Source organism: Plecotus auritus (assembly GCF_963455305.1).
Source record: "Plecotus auritus genome assembly, chromosome: 9".
Classification (NCBI taxonomy): Eukaryota; Metazoa; Chordata; class Mammalia; order Chiroptera; family Vespertilionidae; genus Plecotus; species Plecotus auritus.
The window spans coordinates 41308726-41329530 of record NC_137783.1 but is presented as its reverse complement, the minus strand read 5'-3'; the positions used below and the strand labels follow the sequence as shown (position 1 = coordinate 41329530).

Genomic DNA, 20805 nt, shown 5'->3' with positions numbered 1-20805 from the left:
TTGCCTGATTCTCCTTCTAATTCTCTCTGCTTATCTCTGTCACTTTGGCTAACTTCACTTCTATGTATTTTCTCCAAAATGAGGATCTTCCTCAAAGTTCATGACTTGGTCGACAGCAATGGCTGCAAATATCACCTCTATGCAAATGTTTGTCAGATCTCTGTCTCTGTCTATCTCCTCCCTGTCTTTCTTTCTGCCTCTCAATTTTCCTCAAAGATCTTCTCAGGAAAATTAATTATAATCAGAGGATAAATTAATTATAAATCAGGATAAAAATGCTGATATATAATCAGCATATTTCAAATATGCTGTAAGAGAGGACATTTTAGAAAAAGCAAATTCAAATATATCATCTTAGTAGAGACCATTCATAGGGGAAAAGAGATAATAAGATAAGCAAACCAAATTGTGTACAACTCTACCAAAAATTCATCAGGCTCTTAGCAGTCTAACTTCCTAGAAGAGAAGTCAGAAAAATTCTGAAAGTCAGAAAATTACCCTGGTTATTTTACCAGAAATGTTGATCACTGCCAGAAAAAGTAAAAGATTATCCTATATAATAAAAGCCTAATATGCAAATAGACCAAATGGCAGAACAACCGAACAACTGGTAGCTATGACGTGCGCTGACCACCATGGGGCACGTGGGGAACATGGTGGGTGTCGGCAGCAGGTGGCAAAGTATGGAACATGGTGGGCATTGGCCACGGCAGGATGATGGAGCAGGTGAGTGGGGTCGCCGGACCAAGACGGTCGCTGTCAACAGGGCGAGGCTCTGGTGGTTACTGAAAATTCTTTGCTCCTGCATGCCGCAGTCCTGCCACAATCCCACCCGGCACTCACACCTGCTGCTGATGCTAGGCCCGCTCGCACTGGTGCTGGCGCCGGCCCCAGTTACTCCACAGAGCTCGTGGGAACAGGGCTGCTGGCAGACAGGGGACCTGCAGCTGGCAGGGCCAGGCAGGGGCGTGGAGGATGGGCTGAGACCTGCCCCTGTGCCCACCACAGCCTCGCGGCCCACAGTTCCTTTCAAGGTGCACAAATTCATGCACTGGGCCCCTAGTATTATATAATAAATTTTGTCCCAGATCACATATGAAATAGTTTACTTTTTTACCACTAGTCATATTAGAATCTGACAAAATTTCCAAAGGCCATTAGTTATCTATCAAATTAAATACAGATTCTTTGGCTTACAATTAAAATCACAATTTGGTATGATCTCAAACTGTTAGCCTTATTGCCATTTTACTGCATTGATAGTTATTACAGTGTAAACTTTTTTTTTCTCATTTCTTAATTGCAACCGTAAGTTTTTCTGTAGTTTCTCATGTTCTATTACTTCTGTAATATATTTCTCTCCTATGTTATCTTCTTATGTTTGTTTATATCTTAGCCATTCTATAAGGCCCAAGGTTTTCCATATTACCTTTGCTATAAGAATTTCCCCTAATCTCTTTTAATGGATATGATCTCACTATTCTTTTAGTATATCTGGAGCATTATGCATTTTCTGCCCCGTTTTCTATAGGTAATGGGAAACACAGTTAAATATATAATGGATGAGTTACTGAAATTTCACTATAATACATGAAAAAGCTACATTTGTGGCCACTATGTACCTGTTGCATCTCCAAACAGATTGTTAACCTTTTAAAGGTAGTCTTTAAAAGGATAAAAGATAAAGCTTGGTCATTTGAATTATTTTGGGAATCATCTTTTACTAGGTAAGCAATCTAGGCATAAGTACTTAATTTCACTGAACTTCAGTTTGGCATTCTTGAAATAGAGCTAATTGCATCTAGAGATAAGTAGTTACCTATTAAAATAATTTATTTCCATGATAGAGAAAAAAGCAACACACCAAAGGTCTGAACATCTCTGGGAATCTAGAGGACAATGGATACTTATGCATAGTAATGAGGTCCTTTAAGGAGAAAGGAACACATAAATCTAAGACTATTAAGAATAAAAACAACAAAAATGCTTATGTGTAGTTTCTCTTTACTCTTCCAGGCAGACTCCTGATGACTCGGAGAATTCCAGAGGTAGAAAAATAAAATATCTGAGAGGCTTTTTCCGCCTCAAATGAAAGGTTTTCAGAGCATTTTTGCTGACCCATAGAATTGGTATTAGCTTTGGGTATTTCAAGTTTTATCCTAATTAATCCTCTTAGCTTCAGAGCTTTGCCCATCAGTAATACACTAAATGTACTGTGTGTGCACTATGGAGGCCAGGCCAAGCATTGCAGTGGCAGAACTTTAGGGAATAAGAACAGAACAGGTTTGAAGAGTGAACTTTTCCATAGAGAGAGACCCAAATCAAATGCTCTGCAACTCTTTCAATAATTCCTTTAACTAATGGTAAAGTTAGTACGTGCATTATTTCAAAACAGATTTATTATGAGTTCTAGAGTACATTTAGGCAACTGATGAAGTACTTTCCCATTCCAAGAATACAAAGTAGATTACTGAATCATAAGAACTTAAGCTAGAAAAACATATTCACTCAATACACAATTACTGAACAACTGTTATGTACCAGAAGCATACATGGGAGGCTAAATCCGCAGGCTTAGTTTTTTGACTTAGTGATTGACTGATGTGGAAGGTATATGGGAAGAGGAATAAGTTAATTCAGTGAGAGAAGCTGATGAAGACATCACACAATTAGGAGACGCACACACACAATTTATGCAAATGTATCTTCTGAGTACCTTATCTTTGTAGAATATATAATAGGACAACAAATAATAGTATATGGAGCACAAAAGCAGAACACTCACTCAGTCTGAGATGTGGTTGTGGAAAAGGGGAAAGTCATAAAGACTCCCTGAACAGTTGTTCTCTGTATTGACTTTTAAAGGAGAGGGGGAAATTACTGTAATGAAGAAGGGTGTGCCTTAGGAAATAATGAGAAAGTATAGAGAAGTGTAAGTAAGATGCCATGTTGGGGAAGCTATAAGCTATTTTGAATGGTTGTGCAATAAAATGACAGATGTGGAAGTACTGGAGATGGAGCTGAAGGGGAGTAATAAGTAAAATGGAGACAATAAATGCCATGATGAACAGCTCAGTTTTCATCCTTTAAGTATCTGCCAAAGGGTTTCACCATGTTGGGGAAGTGGTGAACACTGATAGAACAATTACTGTGATTGTAGTGGCATGGATAGATTTGAGGACTATACATGGCAGATGAATTAGAGAGGCTATTATCTCAGTCAATAGGCGGTATGGTGAGGCAGGCCGGTACTACAGCAATGATAATGGGATTTTCAAAATAATTAGGACTTCAGAATTATATAGGATGCAAAAGGGAACCAATCTGATGAGATAGAGGAGTAGAGGTAGAGGGGTTGGCAAGAATGACTCACAGCCAACTTGTTTAGATGCTTATGAAGATGGTAATTACATTTACTAAGATGGGGAATATATGAATGATGGCACATCTGGTAAAAGAGGTGATGTCTTCATTTTTTATATGCTGAGTTGAAAGGTGTTTATAGTTTATGAAATATAGACACATTGAAGGCCATGTGTGTGAAGCTAGGGAAAGAAATGAGAAACAAATGTAATTTGGGAGTTGTATCTGTAAAGGCAATAAATAGAAGGTATAAGAAATGATGGAAGTACCTAATTCAAATACTTTATTTTAGCCATAGAATAGCTAGCAATCAGCATTTCAGCTATCCCAAAGAACCTATGTAATCTGGGTTAAAATATAGAAAATACATAGTTCTACTCTATTCAACACAGGGTCAAGACAAAAATATTCACATAGTGGAGTCAAATAGGTATCATTAGAGAACTCAAAGATTTTTTAATGAAAGCACGTACAAGTACATATTCTCTGTTGTTGAAAGGGCAAAGGATCTGGTGCATGATCTCAGTTCCAAAATCGCTAGTATTTTATGCCTTCAATTTTAATTTTGTTTATTTCTGAAGATTCTTTTAATTTTTAAAGTGTAGTCATCCTACAGGATGTTCTTGTCCTTGAATTAAAATCAGAAGCCATAAAAACATCTTTTGAGTTTAAAACACTTAAGTGAAAGAGAACCTTTATTATTAATGAGGGCCTGTTATTTTCTGTGGCCTCTTCATTGCTAAATATAATATAACTTTCTCCATTTTTTCCTGATAACACTTAAATTTAGAATATATGGAATAGAATAATATTACATCTGTTGTGATATATCTGAGCAAAATTTGAATTTAGAGACTTTTTAAAATTTCTGGTTTGAAGAAAAAAAATTACCCAGATGGGTACAATTAAAATGAAAAAAAAAAAAAAAAGTCAAAAACATATCCATCAGTATGAACAGAGGAAAGAATCTAGGCCTTGGAGTCAGCAGAATTATGTATAAAAGTTGTCTCTTTAAATTACTATCAATATGGGTGATCCTCCAAGTCTCACTTTTCTCATCTTTGAATAGATTTAAGTTTATGATTTCATGATATTATCATTTTAATCAGTTAATGCTTCTTTCAAATCTGAGTAACAGAAAGTTTACAGGTTTACATGTCAAGAAGTCCAGGGTTAATACAGCACTAACAAAGATACATATATCCTTTTCTCTGCCATTTTGATAGGACAGCTTTTTTCTTTTTTGCCACAGTAGTTCTAGGAGTCACATCCAGACAGAAAAAAAAGTCCAGAGAAAGAAAAGGGATCATCTCTGTGATATTTCCCTTTGAACAAGAAAGCCTTCCCCAGAAATCTTCCCCGCATAGTTCCCAAATGCTCATTAGCTAGAACAGGGTGTCTGGTCTCTTGAAACCAACCACTGACAAGAGAAATGACTGGGTAATAATCAGGATTTGCTTCTGAGCTGAGAACCACATTGCTTTCTTGATGTTTGAATATCTGAACAAATTCATGGTTCTTTTAACAAAGATGTTAGTAATGAGTGTTAGGGAGTCAACCAGTTATATCTGCTACATATAATTCTCAATGTGTGATCCCAGTAATATTACTTGTCAAGATTCAAATTATTTTGCTTCCATATTAGACCTACTGTTGGTGGGGCCCAGCCATCTGTGTTTTAATGGGTCCTTCTGGTGATTCTGATGCAGGGTAAAGTTCAAAAATCATTGTGTCACCATCCAGTTTACTGAGGAATGAATTTATTATTTGCTCAGAGCTATAGCTTTGCACAACTCCAGAGAACACAGTGCATATAAAGTGCAAACAAAAGTGACCCCCAAGTAGGAAGTTTGACTACAAATCTAGACATACCACCATTATGCTCTACTGCCTTCAAAATGTGTAAACCTCTGGCAGAATTTCTGGTACTTAGTAATCAATCAATGTTTGTCTCCTTATCCTAAGACAATATTATGCATCAGATAACTGATGGTCACTTTCTGATAGATTATCATATTTTGAATTTTAGATCTGAGGCTTCCTACAGCAAGAATATAAATCACTTTCATTTTCACAAGGACATATCAATTTACGGCATAAACACTTAATCGTTACAACTAATGGAAGTTGATGTTTTGTTGTTGTTTTTTTGCCCGATAACCCTGAATGTGCATCCTTCAAGAACTAAGTACTGTTGACATCAACTTCAAACAATTTATGATTCTTCTCCTGTCAAAAGCCATGCTAAAATCATTTATTTATTAAATTTTTACAATAAAAATTATCTTAAGTTCTATTTCTGTATCATAGCAGAAAACCAAAAGGTGCAAACCAAAAAATTCTAGTACTTTAACTTTCTGAACAAGATGGTGCTGATGTTGTATAAGAAATAGTCTTATGAGCCCTGGCCCATGGCTCAGTTGGTCGTCCTGTACACTATAAGGTTGAGGTTTGGTCCCAGGTCAGGGCATGTGCCAGTGTTGTGGGCTAGATCCCCAGGAGGGGACATGCAGGAGGCAGTCCATTGGATGTTTCCTCTGACATTGATCTCTCTCTCTCTCTCTCTTTCTCTCTCTCTCTCTAAAAATCTAAAAAAAGTCTTATGAAGAATGCTTTTTCATCTTCTATAGCACTATTTGTGAAGACAGTTGTTCCTTATGTTATTTAATAACAACACATATATAAATACCTAAGTGATGCATTCATTCCTTCTAGCACACAGTGTTAAGGAGGAAAACTCTTTTTAAAATTTCTAATTGCTCAACTTCATTTTCATAGATAAAGTGAATCATATTACCCATTGCTTCATTTCGTCTGGTTTACAAGAGATCAGTTTTATACAGAACTAGAGACCCAGTGCATGAAAATTCATGCACTGGGGGCGGGGGTGGGGGGTTCCTCAGCCCGGCCTGCCCCCTCTCTTAGTCTGGGAGCCCTCAGGGGTGGGAGGCGATCAGGAGAAGGCGACGCCCCATCACACCTCTGCTGCTGCCTCTGCCGGCAGTGCAAGCCTTGGCCAGCCCTGGTTACCTGAGCCTCGGGCAGCCCTGGGCAGCTGGGCAGCCACCATCCGAGGTTTGCCTGCGCCTTGGGCCGGCCCTGGGCCACTGGGCAGCCACTATCAGAGGCTTGCCTGTGCCTCCGACTGGCCCTGGGCAGCTGGGCAGCCACCATCCGAGGCTTACCTGTGCCTCCGACTGGCCCTGGGCAACTGGGCAGCCACCTTCCGAGGCTTGCCTGTGCCTCAGACTGGCCCTGGGCAGCTGGGGGGCTGAGGGGACTGGGGGACTCCGGAGGCAGGCCTGGCCTTGCCACACACCTGCCACCCTGGCAGGGCTGAGGGGACTGGGCACCGCATCTTGTGGCTGTGGGCGTCGCCATCTTTGGGGGGGGGCAGTCAATTAGCATATTCCCTCCTTATTGGCTGTGGGCACCGCCATCTTTGCAACAGTGTGAGGGTCATTTAGCATATTCCCTCTTTATTAGATAGGATTGCTTGCTGTGCCTTAATGCTAGAATTGTCTATATAATTATGCCTCTATTACCAACTTTCATTATGTGGCTTCTGATACATTGGCCTTGTTTTAAAATTTATTGAACTCTTGCCTGTCTTTTAAGCTGCCTTAAACAGTTTTGGAAGTAGGAGAGTTATAAAAATTAATCTCTCCTTTCATCCATTTGTGAATCCATGCATCTATCCATCCATTTTTTAAAAATTTTCACTGATTTTAGTGAGAGATAGAGATAGAGAAACATTGATCCATTGACTCTCATAAGCACCCCTACTGGGGACAAACCTACAATCCAGGTATGTGCCCTGACAGGGGAATTGAACCTGTGACCTTTTGGTGTACCAGACGATGCTCCAACCAACTGAGCCACACAAGCCAGGGCACAACCATCTTTTCTTTCAACTACTCATGCCTTTTTCATCTGCCCATCTGTCTATTTTTTTAAACATCTTCTGCTTGTAACCAAACATAGCCAGAGAAAGTGAACACAGTAAATGTATGGTTGTGATAGACCCATGAATTATTTTTCAAAAGAACTTTAGATCTCCCTTTTTTTTCTGGCTGACCTTTCATAATTCTTGTTTACATTGATACATGTTTCTGGATTTCTGTAACTATTTTTTTTATAAATTTTAGCATAGTTATAAATTTTGAATTGCTTTAGTAGACTTGCTTAAAATAGTGTTTGTAAATACAGATTTACAAGGAAAAAAAGCAGGGGTTAAGTATTTATAAATCCACTTTAGCTGTCTTAAATAGTGAGTTTCCTTCTGCATTTAAAATATGAGTTTTCTTTGTTCTTTCAACATTAGTGCAATATTCGTAAAAGTAGTAATTCAATACAATAGACTCGTTCTCACTGTTTCTGTTCAACTTTCTAGAAAAATACTTGTTGAATGAATTGAATGTTTATATATTTAAACTATATTAACTTGGGCTCTCTGGAGTTTAAGATATTGATTGTAATAGTAGGATATTTCAGGATAAATGATTGTCAAATATAAGAAAAAATGAATTTGTTCTTTAAAAATCTTAAATCTTGTACACCTTATACATAGGAAGCTCTTACAAATCATTGTATCCAGCTACTATTGGGAAGTAAAATTACTCTTTCAAGAGATTGATTCTATATTCTTACACTGTAATATTATAACTCACTGAAAATAATTATAATTCTGATATAGTAAAAATACCAATTCTGATATAGTAAAAATAACAAGTTGGAACTGAAATTCCAGACATTCTTAACATAAGTTATAGCTAGTGTAATTTCAGCAGATGTGGAATCCCATAACCCTCATGGGCTTAAAATGATTAATATGGAAAATACATCGATAATTTTTCAAAGCACGAATGAAAAATATATTTTCTTGCTCTGGCTGGATGGTTCAGTTGGTTGGAACATTGTTCCACACACCAAAGATTGCAGGTTTGATTCCTGGTCAGGGCACATACCTGTTGGGGTGTGTACTGGAGGCAACCAATCAATGTTTCTCACATCACTGTTGTTCTCTCTCTCTTTCTCTCCCTTCCTCTCTCTCTAAAAATCAATAAAAAGACATATCCCCAGGTGAGGATTGTAAAAAATATATCTATTATTTTCTTGTTTGGGTAGCCGCCTATATTCATACTGATGTGGATATATCTTGACTAATAAACCGAGGATAGTATTAGTAGGTAGAATCGGATATAGCTTAGGACCGTGGTCGGCAAACTGCGGCTCACGAGCCACATGTGGCTCTTTGGCCCCTTGAGTGTGGCTCTTCCACAAAATACCACGGCCTGGGCGAGTCTATTTTGAAGAAGTGGCGTTAGAAGAAGTTTAAGTTTAAAAAATTTGGCTCTCAAAAGAAATTTCAATCGTTGTACTGTTGATATTTGGCTCTGTTGACTAATGAGTTTGCCGACCACTGGCTTAGGACATTTTCAAGTGCCAAAGAGGGTTTTTCAAAGGTATATAACTCATACAGGTGAAATATACACAGAAAAACTGCACAGGTGATATCATTTCACTCTTCCAGAATCTAAACCAGTGTCCCACAGAGGGCAGGTGCTCAACAAATACTTAATTGCAAATATTTGGAACAGTGCTGCCCAACAAACATTTTTGCAATGATGGACCTGTGCTACATCTACACTAAAATGGTAGCCACATTTGGTGGGCTAGACTGACTGAGGAAGTGAATTCTTAATTGTATTTAACTTATATTCATCTAATGTTAAGTTAAAAGGCAGCCTATTTCTAGTGGTTACTGTATTGCACAACACAACTTTAGAAAGCAATCAAGTATAAGCAACTCAATATTATACACCTCAAAAGTTCAAAACAAATTCATTTGTTCATTTGTTGCTATTTGCATTTAGTTTTAGGTTTCCTTCCCCTGCCCTTATCCTTGTTGTCATTTTTTTTTTAATTGGATAACTTTAACATGCTTATAAACATTAACACTATAAAAAAATATTATCAGATATGAATCTCTTATATTCCTTCCATCCTATTCTTATTATATTATCCCTTGTGAACAACAAGGTTCCTTATTTCTTTATCCTTCATGTGAATTTATTTTTTAATGTGGTGAAAATAAGCAGATTAAGATGTGCTTTCTCATCTCCTCTTCATTCTTCCCAAAGGTATACTACTAGAGGCCTGATGCACGAATTCGTGCATGGGTGAGGTCCCTCAGGGTGGCCTGTGGGATCTGGCTGAAACCCGAAGTCCAACGCCGCCTGCAGCTCCTACCTGCCACTCCCACTCATCCCAGCCCTGCCCCACTGCAGCTGCCACAGGCTCGCGCCCAATCAGTCCCAATTGGGAGAGACTCCTGGCTGCCGCAGCAGCGCTCACCAGCCATGAGCCCTGCGTCTAGTGCCCTCCCAAGGGGAGTGGCCTGCAAGATCGGGACTAAACCGGCTCTCCGACATCCCCCGAGGGGTCCCAGATTGCGAGAGGGCGCAGGCCAGGCGGAGGGACCCCACCAGTGCACGATCAGGGCTAGGGAGGTACTCTAGGAGGGCTCCAGGACGTGTCTGGCCCATCTCACTCAGTCCCGATCAGCCGGACCCCAGCAGCAAGCCAATCTACCAGAGTGTCTGCCCCCTGGTGGTCAGTGCACATCATAGCGACTGGTCAACCAGTCAACTGTCTGCCCCCTGGTGGTCAGTGCATGTCATTGCAAGCGGTTGAGCAGCCTTAGCATGTCATTAGCATATTACACTTTGATTGGTTGAACAATCGACTGGTCACCAGGTGACTGGACACTTAGTATATTAGGCTTTTATTATATATGATAGTATATTAAATCACAAATTCATCTCCAGTGCAATCCTATCTCATCAAGTACTTCTTTGTTTTATCTTATTCCACATAGTACCTCCCTTATTCTATAGTGAGAACTCTGCCTCTCAAAAATATCTACATGTTTACCCACTGTCTCAATGCTACAACATGCATAAAATCCCCAGGGCATTTTTCTCGCTGCTTTTCTGACTCCATTTCCTCAGCCCCATGTCTTGCTCTTTTGGATTCACCTTTTGTTTTAGAGGATTCACACATATGGCTGTTGGCCCAAGGTCTTACATCCTTTCCAGCTATTGCCTAGCAGCTTAAGTTCCTTGTCATTTGGGCCTCTCTATAGAGCTGTTCACAACATAACAACTAAAGTTCCCAAAGCAAGCAATACCTGAGAGAGAATGACCAAGATCGAATCCTTGATGACTTTTAACATAGCCTAAGAAATAACATACCGTCACTTGCATTATATTCTACTGGACACACAGATCTGTGTGGGAAAGGAGTACCCAAAGACATGAATACCAGGAGGCTGGGGTCATTGTGGGCCATGTTGAGGGCTGGCTATCACACCTGGTAAAAATTTAAATTGATGGATTTTTGATAAGTTTAATAATGTAGAAATTTGCATTGACCGTTAACATATTGGAGAATTTGTATTGAGAAATACAACAAAACTAATAAATTTTTAAAAAATAAGCAATTTGTTAACTCCATTAAACCACAGTGATACAAAAGGGAGCAAAGGTCATCATAGAATATCACTTAGTCCATGTCCAATTTTAAATGCTTGCATAGGCATAATTGAACCAATTATTGTGACAAAAAGAATTTGAAAATAATGTGAGGAAAAATGAGAAAGAGCGACATCCTTGTCTAATATTATGTAGTCATAGACTATTTTCTAAAACCTTTAAATCCATGAATATTATTTATTGATATTAACATTATTTATAAACATCAAGATTTTAAATTTTAGCTCTGTTGAAAGAGCTAACTTTCTATCACTGATGATACCCAAAGCTGGAGAGTCAGGCTAATTAGGTGATCCAGTTTCACGTGTAGAAAAATGATCTTGGCCACAGGGGGAGAAAATTATCAGTATTATGAAGCCATGACAAAGTCTTAACTTTTTGGTATCTTATTTTTTAGTTATTTTTTGGAGATATTCCAAAGGCTTGAAAGGTAGCTGTAGAGTTGAATAGTATGGTTGGAAGTACTGCTCTTAATAACTATGTAATGTTTCATAAAGTACTCATTCACTCAGATCTTTGATTTTTCCATTTGATAAATGGCAAAATTCTCACCAGTCATTGCACTTTATGATATATAATCTGTTAGGATCAAACACATTTTTCATGTATAATATTGGCTTTCTAAATATTAAAAAAATATGAACCATGGTAATAAAAATTTGTTCAATGACTTTTTTTTTAAAGAAAGGTATGAGGCATTTGTCGACGTCATGCATATGCTTATTGCACTTTCTGCTATGATAGCTTTCTTCCCGCTTACTCAGCATAGTGTAAAGCAATGGTGACAGCATATGTTAACTTCCAAAGCCAAATTCCTCTATCATTGGTATTTTTAAAAAATTATGGTATAATTAGAAATACTGTTTTAATATGCATTTTATTCATGATAGAAAACATAATTTGGTGACATCAGTGGAGATGATGACCTATAAGGAGTCTGAATTCTCTTTTGTAATATAAAAAAAAGAATAACTATGTACCCTCACCTACTTTCAAATGCATGTAATAAATATAGCAAGGATCACCCTAACTGGTTTGTCTCAGTGGATAGAGTGTCGGCCCTTGGACTGAAGGGTCCTGGGTTTGATTCCAGTCAAGGGAACATACCTTGATTTCAGGCAAATCCAGGTTTTGAGACCATAAATATGTTGAATGCCCTGGCCCTTCCCTGGTCACACATGTGTGGAAGGCAACTAATCAATGTGTCTCTCTCACATCAATGTTTCTCTCTCTGTGTCTCTCCACCTCCCTTCCACTCTCTTATATAACCAATGGAAAAATAGCCTCAAATGAGAATTAACATACATACATACATACATACATACATACATACATACATAACAGACAGACAGACAGCAAGGATTAAGAAGGGATAAAATATTCTTGGATCACTACCAGAGAAGGCTCAAGGCCTAGGCGAAGTTGGCTCTATAGGTTTGTTAACCTCATTGCCAAACAATTAACATTTATTCTCCCAGGTACACTGAAATCTAGAAGCCCCAAGGATTTTACTTATCAAAGGGTAACAGTGCAGCTTTGGGATCCCAGTTACCAGCCAACCAATTATTAGCTGTGTGACTTCAGTTTTCTCATCTGCAAGATCAGGATAGTAATATTTCCTGCCTCACAGGGCTGTGGTGTAGATTAAATGAGTCAATTCATATAAAATGCGTAGTACAGTGCCAAGATGGGTGAACAAAGAATATTAGCTATTCTTTATATTCTGAATGAAGTCCATAGAGAACATATAGACCTCTAAAGAGTTGAGAACTGCCTTCGAATTTGGTAGTGTAAAATAGACAAGGTAATTTAAACTCAAAGCTGACAATGTATTGACCAAAAGGCTACCTTTGTTTAATAAATCTATGCACCAAAGTTCAGAAGAGTTTATCCTACCTGGCCTTTCAATTGATTAGAGTGCATTTATTTAAGGTATTCCCCTTTTGATCAATAATTGTATAACATGGTGGTATATTATGTGTGAACCTTAATTTCTTGAAACTTAGGTAGATTACAGATTCAAGACAGGTTTGTCAACTTGTTATTCCTTCTAAATTATCATTAACTGGCCACTTAATTATATTCACTTTGTATTTTCTTGAAATCATTAAAAAGATTCACTCCCAGTCTGATCCAAGCAACCATATGTCCATAGTATGAATAAAGCACATGCACAGCTGATGTTTAAGCTAATGAAAAGAGAAATGCATTACATATCAGCTTTGAATAGTTCATTTATGCTATTAGAGTGAAAAAGTAGTAGTTTCCAGCTGTATTTCAGAAATTAAACACTTGCTTCTGAAAGATTTTATTTTAATTGGAGCTAATAGTAGTTTATTAGTAAAAAGCCCCAAGAGGAATTTAAATGAAGTCATGTTGCAATACTGAAAAGGCTATTTTCCTTAAAATACCCTAAATCTTTCTCACATTATCTCACATGACAGTGAAACTAGACATTTACATGATCTTATGTTTATCTTTTTTTTTCCCCCCAAGATCTACATAAGAAGATGATGGAAAAGTTTCATTATTGTAGAGATATAGTAACAGGTTGAAGATGTTGATATAGTTAAATATTGTATGGCACACTTGTTTAGCAGGTGATAAAAACTCTTTAGCGGGGAAGATTATGAATGATGTTTTGTTAACAATAGACATTCCAGGTTTTGAGAACTTAAATATGTTGAATGTTCTTATAAGCCCACATAAATATATTTTTGGAGATTCCCAAGTGTGAACAAAACCTAAAACACATTGAAATGCATACCAAACATGATGCATTGTACCTACATTTTTGTGGCTTTTATATATTATACCAGAGGCCCAGTGCATGAAATTCGTGCACTCGGGAGGGTCCCTCAGCCCGCCCTGCATCCTCTTGCAGTCCAGGAGCCCTTGGGGGACATCCTTAGCGCTGCCACGGAGGCGGGAGAGGCTCCTGCCGCCGCCGCTGCCGCTGCGCTCACCAGCCGTGAGCCCAGCTTCTGGCTGAGTAGCACTCCCACTGTGGGAGCGCACTGAGCACCAGGGGGTAGCTCCTGTGTTAAGCATCTGCCCCCTGGTGGTCAGTGCACATCATAGCAACCAGTCATTCCACCATTCGGTCGATTTGCATATTAGCCTTTTATTATATAGGATTATATTCATTCATTCATTCATTTATTCATTGAATTACTCCATGCAATTACTTATCTACTATATGCCAGGAGAGGCACTGGGATACAAAAAGACCATTGAGAAAATTTTAAACAGTGTTGTGACATGACTCATTCATAAAACAATTCATCCAACAACTATTTGTGGGCAATACTGTTGTGCTAATGACAAGTAGGTTTTGTCAATAAGGTTATATTTAAAATGAGTCTAATGGATGAGAACTTAGGCAGGAGGACTATGGTGAGAACTGAAGCAGAACATAATAATGGCTAAAGATAGTTGGCTAGAATTGGCAATGGATTTAAATATATTTATATGGTAGAGGGTATTGCATTTAGTGGACTTTGGAAATAGAGAGGGTGAAGAAGAATGGGAGGTCAAAGAAAACATCTTAATTTTTTCCAGAGATGACTTGACACCAAGATAGAAAATAGTAGCCCTAGCTGGTTTTGCTCAGTGGGTAGAGTATTGGCCTACAGACTAAAGGGTACCTGGTTTGATTCCAGTCAAGGGGACATGCCAGGATTACTGGCTTTATCCCCAGTAGGGAGGTGCAGGAGGCAGCCAATCAATGATTCTCTCTCATCATTGATGTTTCTATCTCTCTCTCCCTCTCCCTTCCTCTCTTAAATAATCCTATCTAATAAAGAGGGAATATGCTAATTGACCCTCACGCCATCACAAAGATGGTGACGCCCACAGCCAATAAGGAGGGAATATGATAATTGACTGTCCTGCCCTCAAAGATGGTGGCACCCACAGCCACAAAATGGTGGCGTCCAGTCCCCTAAGTCCCCCAGCCACCCAGGGCCAGCCCGAGACATAGGCAAGCCTTGGATGGCAGCTGCCCAGCTGCCCAGGGTCACCCAAGGCTCAGGTAACCAGGGCTGGCCAAGGCTTGCACTGCTGGCAGTGGCAGCAGCAGAATTGTGATGGGGCGTCACCTTCCCCTGTTCGCCAGGTCACCTCCCACCCCTGAGGGCTCCCGAACTGTGAGAGCGGGCAGGCTGGGCTGAGGGACTCCCCCTCCAGTGCATGAATTTTCATGTACCAGGCATCTAGTAATAATAATAATAATAATAATAATAATAATAATAGACAGAAAATAGTAGAAGAAAATTAGTGTGTGTGTTTTTTCAGGTAAGAAATGTGTTTAGGTAAAAAGAATTGGGGGTGTTATGGAAAATTCAGATAGAATTTTGCAATGGACAGTTGGATATACAATCCTGAAATTCAGAAAAAATGATCAAGATTAGAGATATAGTTTGGGAATCACATCCATATGAATGGGAATTGTGGTGTGAGTGAGCTTCCTCCTTGGCTCTGTTAGCCCATCAGCTGGAAGTAAGACACTGTTTGATGGAATCTCACTATTGAGTAGCATTATCTAGTAGAATTTTCTGTGATGATAGAAATGTTTCCTATCTCCACTCTCAAAACAGTAGTCAATAGCTACACATGTCTATTGAGCACTTAAAATGTGGTATGATTGAGGAACTGAATTTTAAATTTCATTTAACTTTAAGAAATTTAACTTTTAATAACCACATGTGGCCAGGTGCCACTTTTTATTGGACAATGAGCCTAGAGAATGGACAAAGAGAAAAGCACAGTGGATAATCCTGATGGATGTAGTGGCTAAGAAGGAGGGTATATACATTTTAGTAGGTGAAGAAATAGGGGGAACTAAATAATATGAGTTTCCATGTATATCACCAACATTTCCAGATAAAGGATTCCTATCTTCCAGGTTTAGAATCGTTGCTTTCATCTGCTTTTTTCCTCCATCTTCACATGGCACAGAGATTACCTAAACATAATATAATACAGTATAGTGCTTTAGTGTAGACTCTCCATTCTGGCAGTCTGAGTTCAGTCTCTGTTATGTATCAGCAGAATGACCCTGGGCAGGATTATTGAGTTCTCTGTGTCTTCGTCATTCAACTATTAACCCCAGATTAATACTTGGGTTGTTTTTTAAGAATCAATCACAGTGGACAATTAGAAAAGTGACTTAAATATAGCATAGAGTTAATGAATGTTCTAAATGAAGAAATTTTAAAATCTTAATGAAAAAGACAATCTGGATTGGCCTTACTGGTAGATGCATCCCTACACTCATTCAATGTTATGTAATTTTAGCTAGAAATATAATGCATATAAGATCGATGATTTTTTTTTTTTGATTTGTTGATAGGAGAAAAAATCTTACCAAAGAAAGTTTACAGTATTTCTATTTTTCCTATGATACATAATTAGTATATATAATGAAATTTTCTTCTACTTAGCAACTCAAATTATTTCTTTAAATATCTGCATGTTTACAATTTCGGCTGTTATTTATATCAATTCTTTTTGGGATTTCTTGGGGCTCATATTGGATAGGATGAGAAATGATAACATGGTCCCAGGCTTGGCTAAAACCAAAAATGATGTTAAGGAAAAAAGATAATCTTTAAAAAGATTTTCATAAAATTGTCTCTTTTTGTCATTGATTCTTTTAACTTTTTGGAAATTTCAAAATGTTTTGTCTCTCTACATTAAAAAAAATAATTACAATTACATTAATCAAATGTTTATTTAAAAATATGATTCTCCATTTCTTGGAAAGTTTAGAAATCAGAAAATATAAATAAGACAATATTCTCTTTCTTATCAATTACAGCAATTCCTGAGTTTGTAACACAAGTGAATGTCGCTTTGGAAGCCCTAAATAAGAACTCTTTGGATGTGTTTGATGATAATCAATTTGTGGACATCTCAAAGAAGATCTATGATACAATTCATGATATCAGATGTTCAGTCATGATGATTCGGGTAAGTTTGCTTTACCTTTCATTGAATTATTGCAACATTCGTTACCAGCTGGAATGCCTGGAATGCTTACAAGAAATGTTTTATTTCTATGCCATAATGTCAATGCTGAAATCCATTAAAAATTGAGAAATTCATATGCATCCCCAAAGTCAGATCTACTGTCACAAGCAATACTTTTACTTGTGTATTTGGTTATAACTTACGCAAATGAACACATTTAACTGCCCTGTGTGTGGAAATGATGGGATTCCTTGTATGCAGAATTTGTTGAACTGTCACATAGCATGATCAGGAGCCAAAGAAAAATACATATAGTCATTTGCTTTCTTGTCTTGAGCAGAAAGGAAAGACTCTTTCTCGCAGTCTTCTGTAATAAGTCTCACTTGAAGCTGGGAGTTGTCTCTTTGGGGAAATATGTGTCATCTTCCCAAGGATATGTTTGCTTCCCAAGGAAGAGCCATTGGTTGTGGGCACACTGCATATACAGAGACCAGGACTATTTGTTTTTACTTAAATGTGAATGTGGATTATTTTCTAAATGTTATTTACTAGTAAAAAACAGTGCAAGTTCTTTGGAAAATGTACAGATAATGATATAGAGATACTTTATCTTAGGATAGGTTTACCTGGAAGCAGACACTGTGGTAAGGATTTGTGTTCACCATTAGTCTATTTAGGAACAAGTGAGACAGGGAAAGTGAGGCTGGAAAGGGAGGGAAGCAATAAGGGGTATTTATGAGTCACTATGGGCAACTGGGGCTTCATACTGCTGGGGAACTTGGGTGGGGGGTACTATAGACCCTGCCTCAGAATTACCTCAAAAATTAATTTATCCACCTACTTATTTATTGATGACAGGTTACCTCTCTTCAGAGGTGTCACCAGAGCCTCCCACCTCAGCCAGTCAAGCCCTTGTGGCCAAAATACACAATCTTCTGGCAGAGAGGCAGGTGCTTCAGTTAGAGGATTCAGCAAGACCCGTGAGTGAAATTAAGTATGAGTAGAGTTCAGTTTGAAAGCTTCTGGGTTTGACTGTTCTTGAGATTATAGGAACTAGAAGTGCCCCAGGGATATGGGAGGAGCATCACTCATATCCTGTGAGCCTGAATGTTATAGTTAGGTTGCGCTGAGCAGTCCATAAAAATGGAATCATTTGGAGACCTTGTAAGAAGAGGGGTCAACAAAAGTCAAGGAGCTTAGCAGGCTGATGGAAGAAATTATAGAGAAAAACTAGAGGTGTCAAGATATAAGATCACCCTAGCCGGTTGTTCAGTGGTTAGAGCACCCACCCGTGGACTTGAGAGTTTTGGGTTTGATTCCAATCAAGGGCACTTACCTGGGTTGCAGGCTCAATCTGCAGCCCAGGTTAGGGCGTGTGTGGGAAGCAACCAATTGATGTGTTTCTCTCTCATTGATGTGACTCTCTCTGCCTCTCCCCCTCCCTTCCAAAAAAATCAATAGAGAATATAGCCTCAGGTGAGGATTAACAAACAAACAAAAAATGTATAAGATCTAGCTCTTCAGAGCTTGAGAAAACCTGAAAGCAAGCTAATTATACATATAAGAGAGAAACCTCAGGACATATATGTGTGAGCAGCCTGGAAATATTTGTTCATATGTGATTGAGAGCCATGTCCCTGTACCAGTGCTATGTCTGAACCACAAAGTACTTTTACCAAATATGTTCTTCTAACAAAGGATTTTACTTTACTTGTGTACACTAGTGGACTAATAATAACCCAAAGCTGGAAGGATAGTTAGAACTAGGATAGGTAGAAACAATGAGAGTATGAAGACACATGAACTTTAGCAAATAGTCTTAGTACAGTGAAACCCCTGCATTTCCAGTGTCCTGGGTGGAGATTTGAGAAGATAAACCAGTGAAGTAGCATAGGTGAACCAGTGTTGGAAATGCACTTTTTTCCTGGGAAAGGGATTTTAAAAAAAGTCTTATAATGTCTCCCATGTGGATGTTGCATTATTTAAAAATGTCCTTATTATCAAAATGCCTCACTTACAGTATCAAAATGCCTCACTTACAGCACATTACATCATTTTGTCATTATTTTTATATACCCCTCATCTTGAGCATTCCTCTGCAGGGCAGGAAAACCATTTATTGTAATTATTAATAGCCTTAGAGGGCAATAATTTTTTTCATAGTCATCTCTTTTTTTAAAGTAAATACTTAAATTTCTTTTAGCTTTTTCTCATAGGAATAATTTAGTATGTTGTGTTCTTTGCTAGTCTTTACTTAACTTTTCAACAAACTTCTCAAATGAGACTATCAAAAACTATATTCTAATTAGGGCCTGTTCAGTGTTAAATAAAGTAGAAAACTTGTCCTTTATGTTATTGCTATTAATAGTCAACTGCTGTTAGCCTATTTATTCCCCCTCTTAAAAACCATGATTGGTGGATAGACAATGACTTTTAAAATGTATTTTTACCCTGTTTTTGCCTGTATATTTCTTCTCCATTTTGATTTGATGTGTTTGCTCTTGGTCCTAAATTCTGATCCAGTTAAACTTCATTGTATTTCTAAATGGTTTTTTATATAATTTTATCATGTTGCTTTTACATTTGGTTGCTGAACATACCTAAATTAGCATTCGGTAGAAAAAAGATTATAATTTTAGTTCCTTCATATAGGTTACTAATAAAACAAGAATCACATGATCTCACTTACGTGTGGAATATAATGAACAAAATAAATTGACGAACAAATTAGATCCAGAGACATGGAAGAATGGAACAGACTGAGAAATCTCAGAGGGAAGGGGGTAGGTGGGAAGAGATTAACCAAAGAATTTATATGCATATATGCATAATCCATGGACAGAGCAATAGTGCAGTAGGTCTGGGGAGGTAGGAGACAGGGGGTGGGAAGTGGAGGGGATCAATGGGGGGAGAAAAAGGGGATATCTGCCATACTTTCAACAAAAAAGATAAAGTATTTATATATATAATATATATATTACTATCATGGCCCTTCATCTGACTATAATCTCTGCTAATAGCTCCAGATAAGTGTATTAATATTAAGCACCCTTAGAATCTTATGTTCTGTGTAGCTGAGATCATATCAGTAAGTACATGGTTTGAAATAATTTTTTATTTATTTTGAGGTAGAGATATTTTTTCTTCAAACATACTTGAGGGCCAAAATTATAAAACAGATAATACTTGAAGCCATGAAGATAGTCCAGAGGCCCATCTTCTCTGTCCCTGCATTTCCCCTCTTCGAGGTAGCCTCTTGGGATCCTCAACAGAACTTCTATAGGGATTCCTTGGAGAGTGAGCCACACAGCTCTGTACTTGCTAATTGGATTAGAGGTTGAGAATAGAAGCCTAACTGAGGTGCACAATTAATGAAAATCACTTTTTTCCCCCTTTGAGGACTGTCCCTTTGTCACAGACACAATTGATCTGGAATAACCATCTCTTTATAAGGTCCAATTTAATGCTGACCAATATCCTGTTAAAAATGCAAAGCATGTGAGGAATATATCTAAAGAGTGTCAAAACTAGGAGAATACATTTATAATTATGCAAGTTCAGGGAGGGATAGGCTATGATCTTGAGTATATTTGTAAGTGTTGCAAAATCCTACCTTATCTCTGAATTTTCATGGGTGCTCTTCAGCGCCCTTGAGACAATAAAATAATAACTTAAGAGCCTGATATTTTATAAGCTGTGTAATAAAATTATGATTAGCCAAAACCGGTTTGGCTCGGTGGATAGAGCGTCAGCCTGTGGACTCAAGGGTCCCAGGTTCGATTCCGGTCAAGGGCATGTACCTTGGTTGCGGGCACATCCCCAGTAGGGGGTGTGCAAGAGGCAGCTGATCGATGTTTCTCTCTCATGGATGTTTCTAACTCTCTATCCCTCTTCCTTCCTCTCTGTAAAAAAA

General features: G+C 38.1%; 1 protein-coding gene across 3 annotated transcripts in view; it reads left to right on the top strand.

Moving 5' to 3' along the window:
* Positions 1–20805, top strand: part of CTNNA3 (catenin alpha 3) — a 1399627-nt gene that overhangs the window by 1109805 nt on the left and 269017 nt on the right. For all 3 annotated transcript variants that reach the window (XM_080687956.1, XM_080687955.1, XM_080687954.1), the window contains exon 13: positions 16741–16892. In XM_080687956.1, the coding sequence (XP_080544082.1) occupies positions 16741–16892 (152 nt within the window). The remainder of the gene's footprint in view (positions 1–16740; positions 16893–20805) is intronic.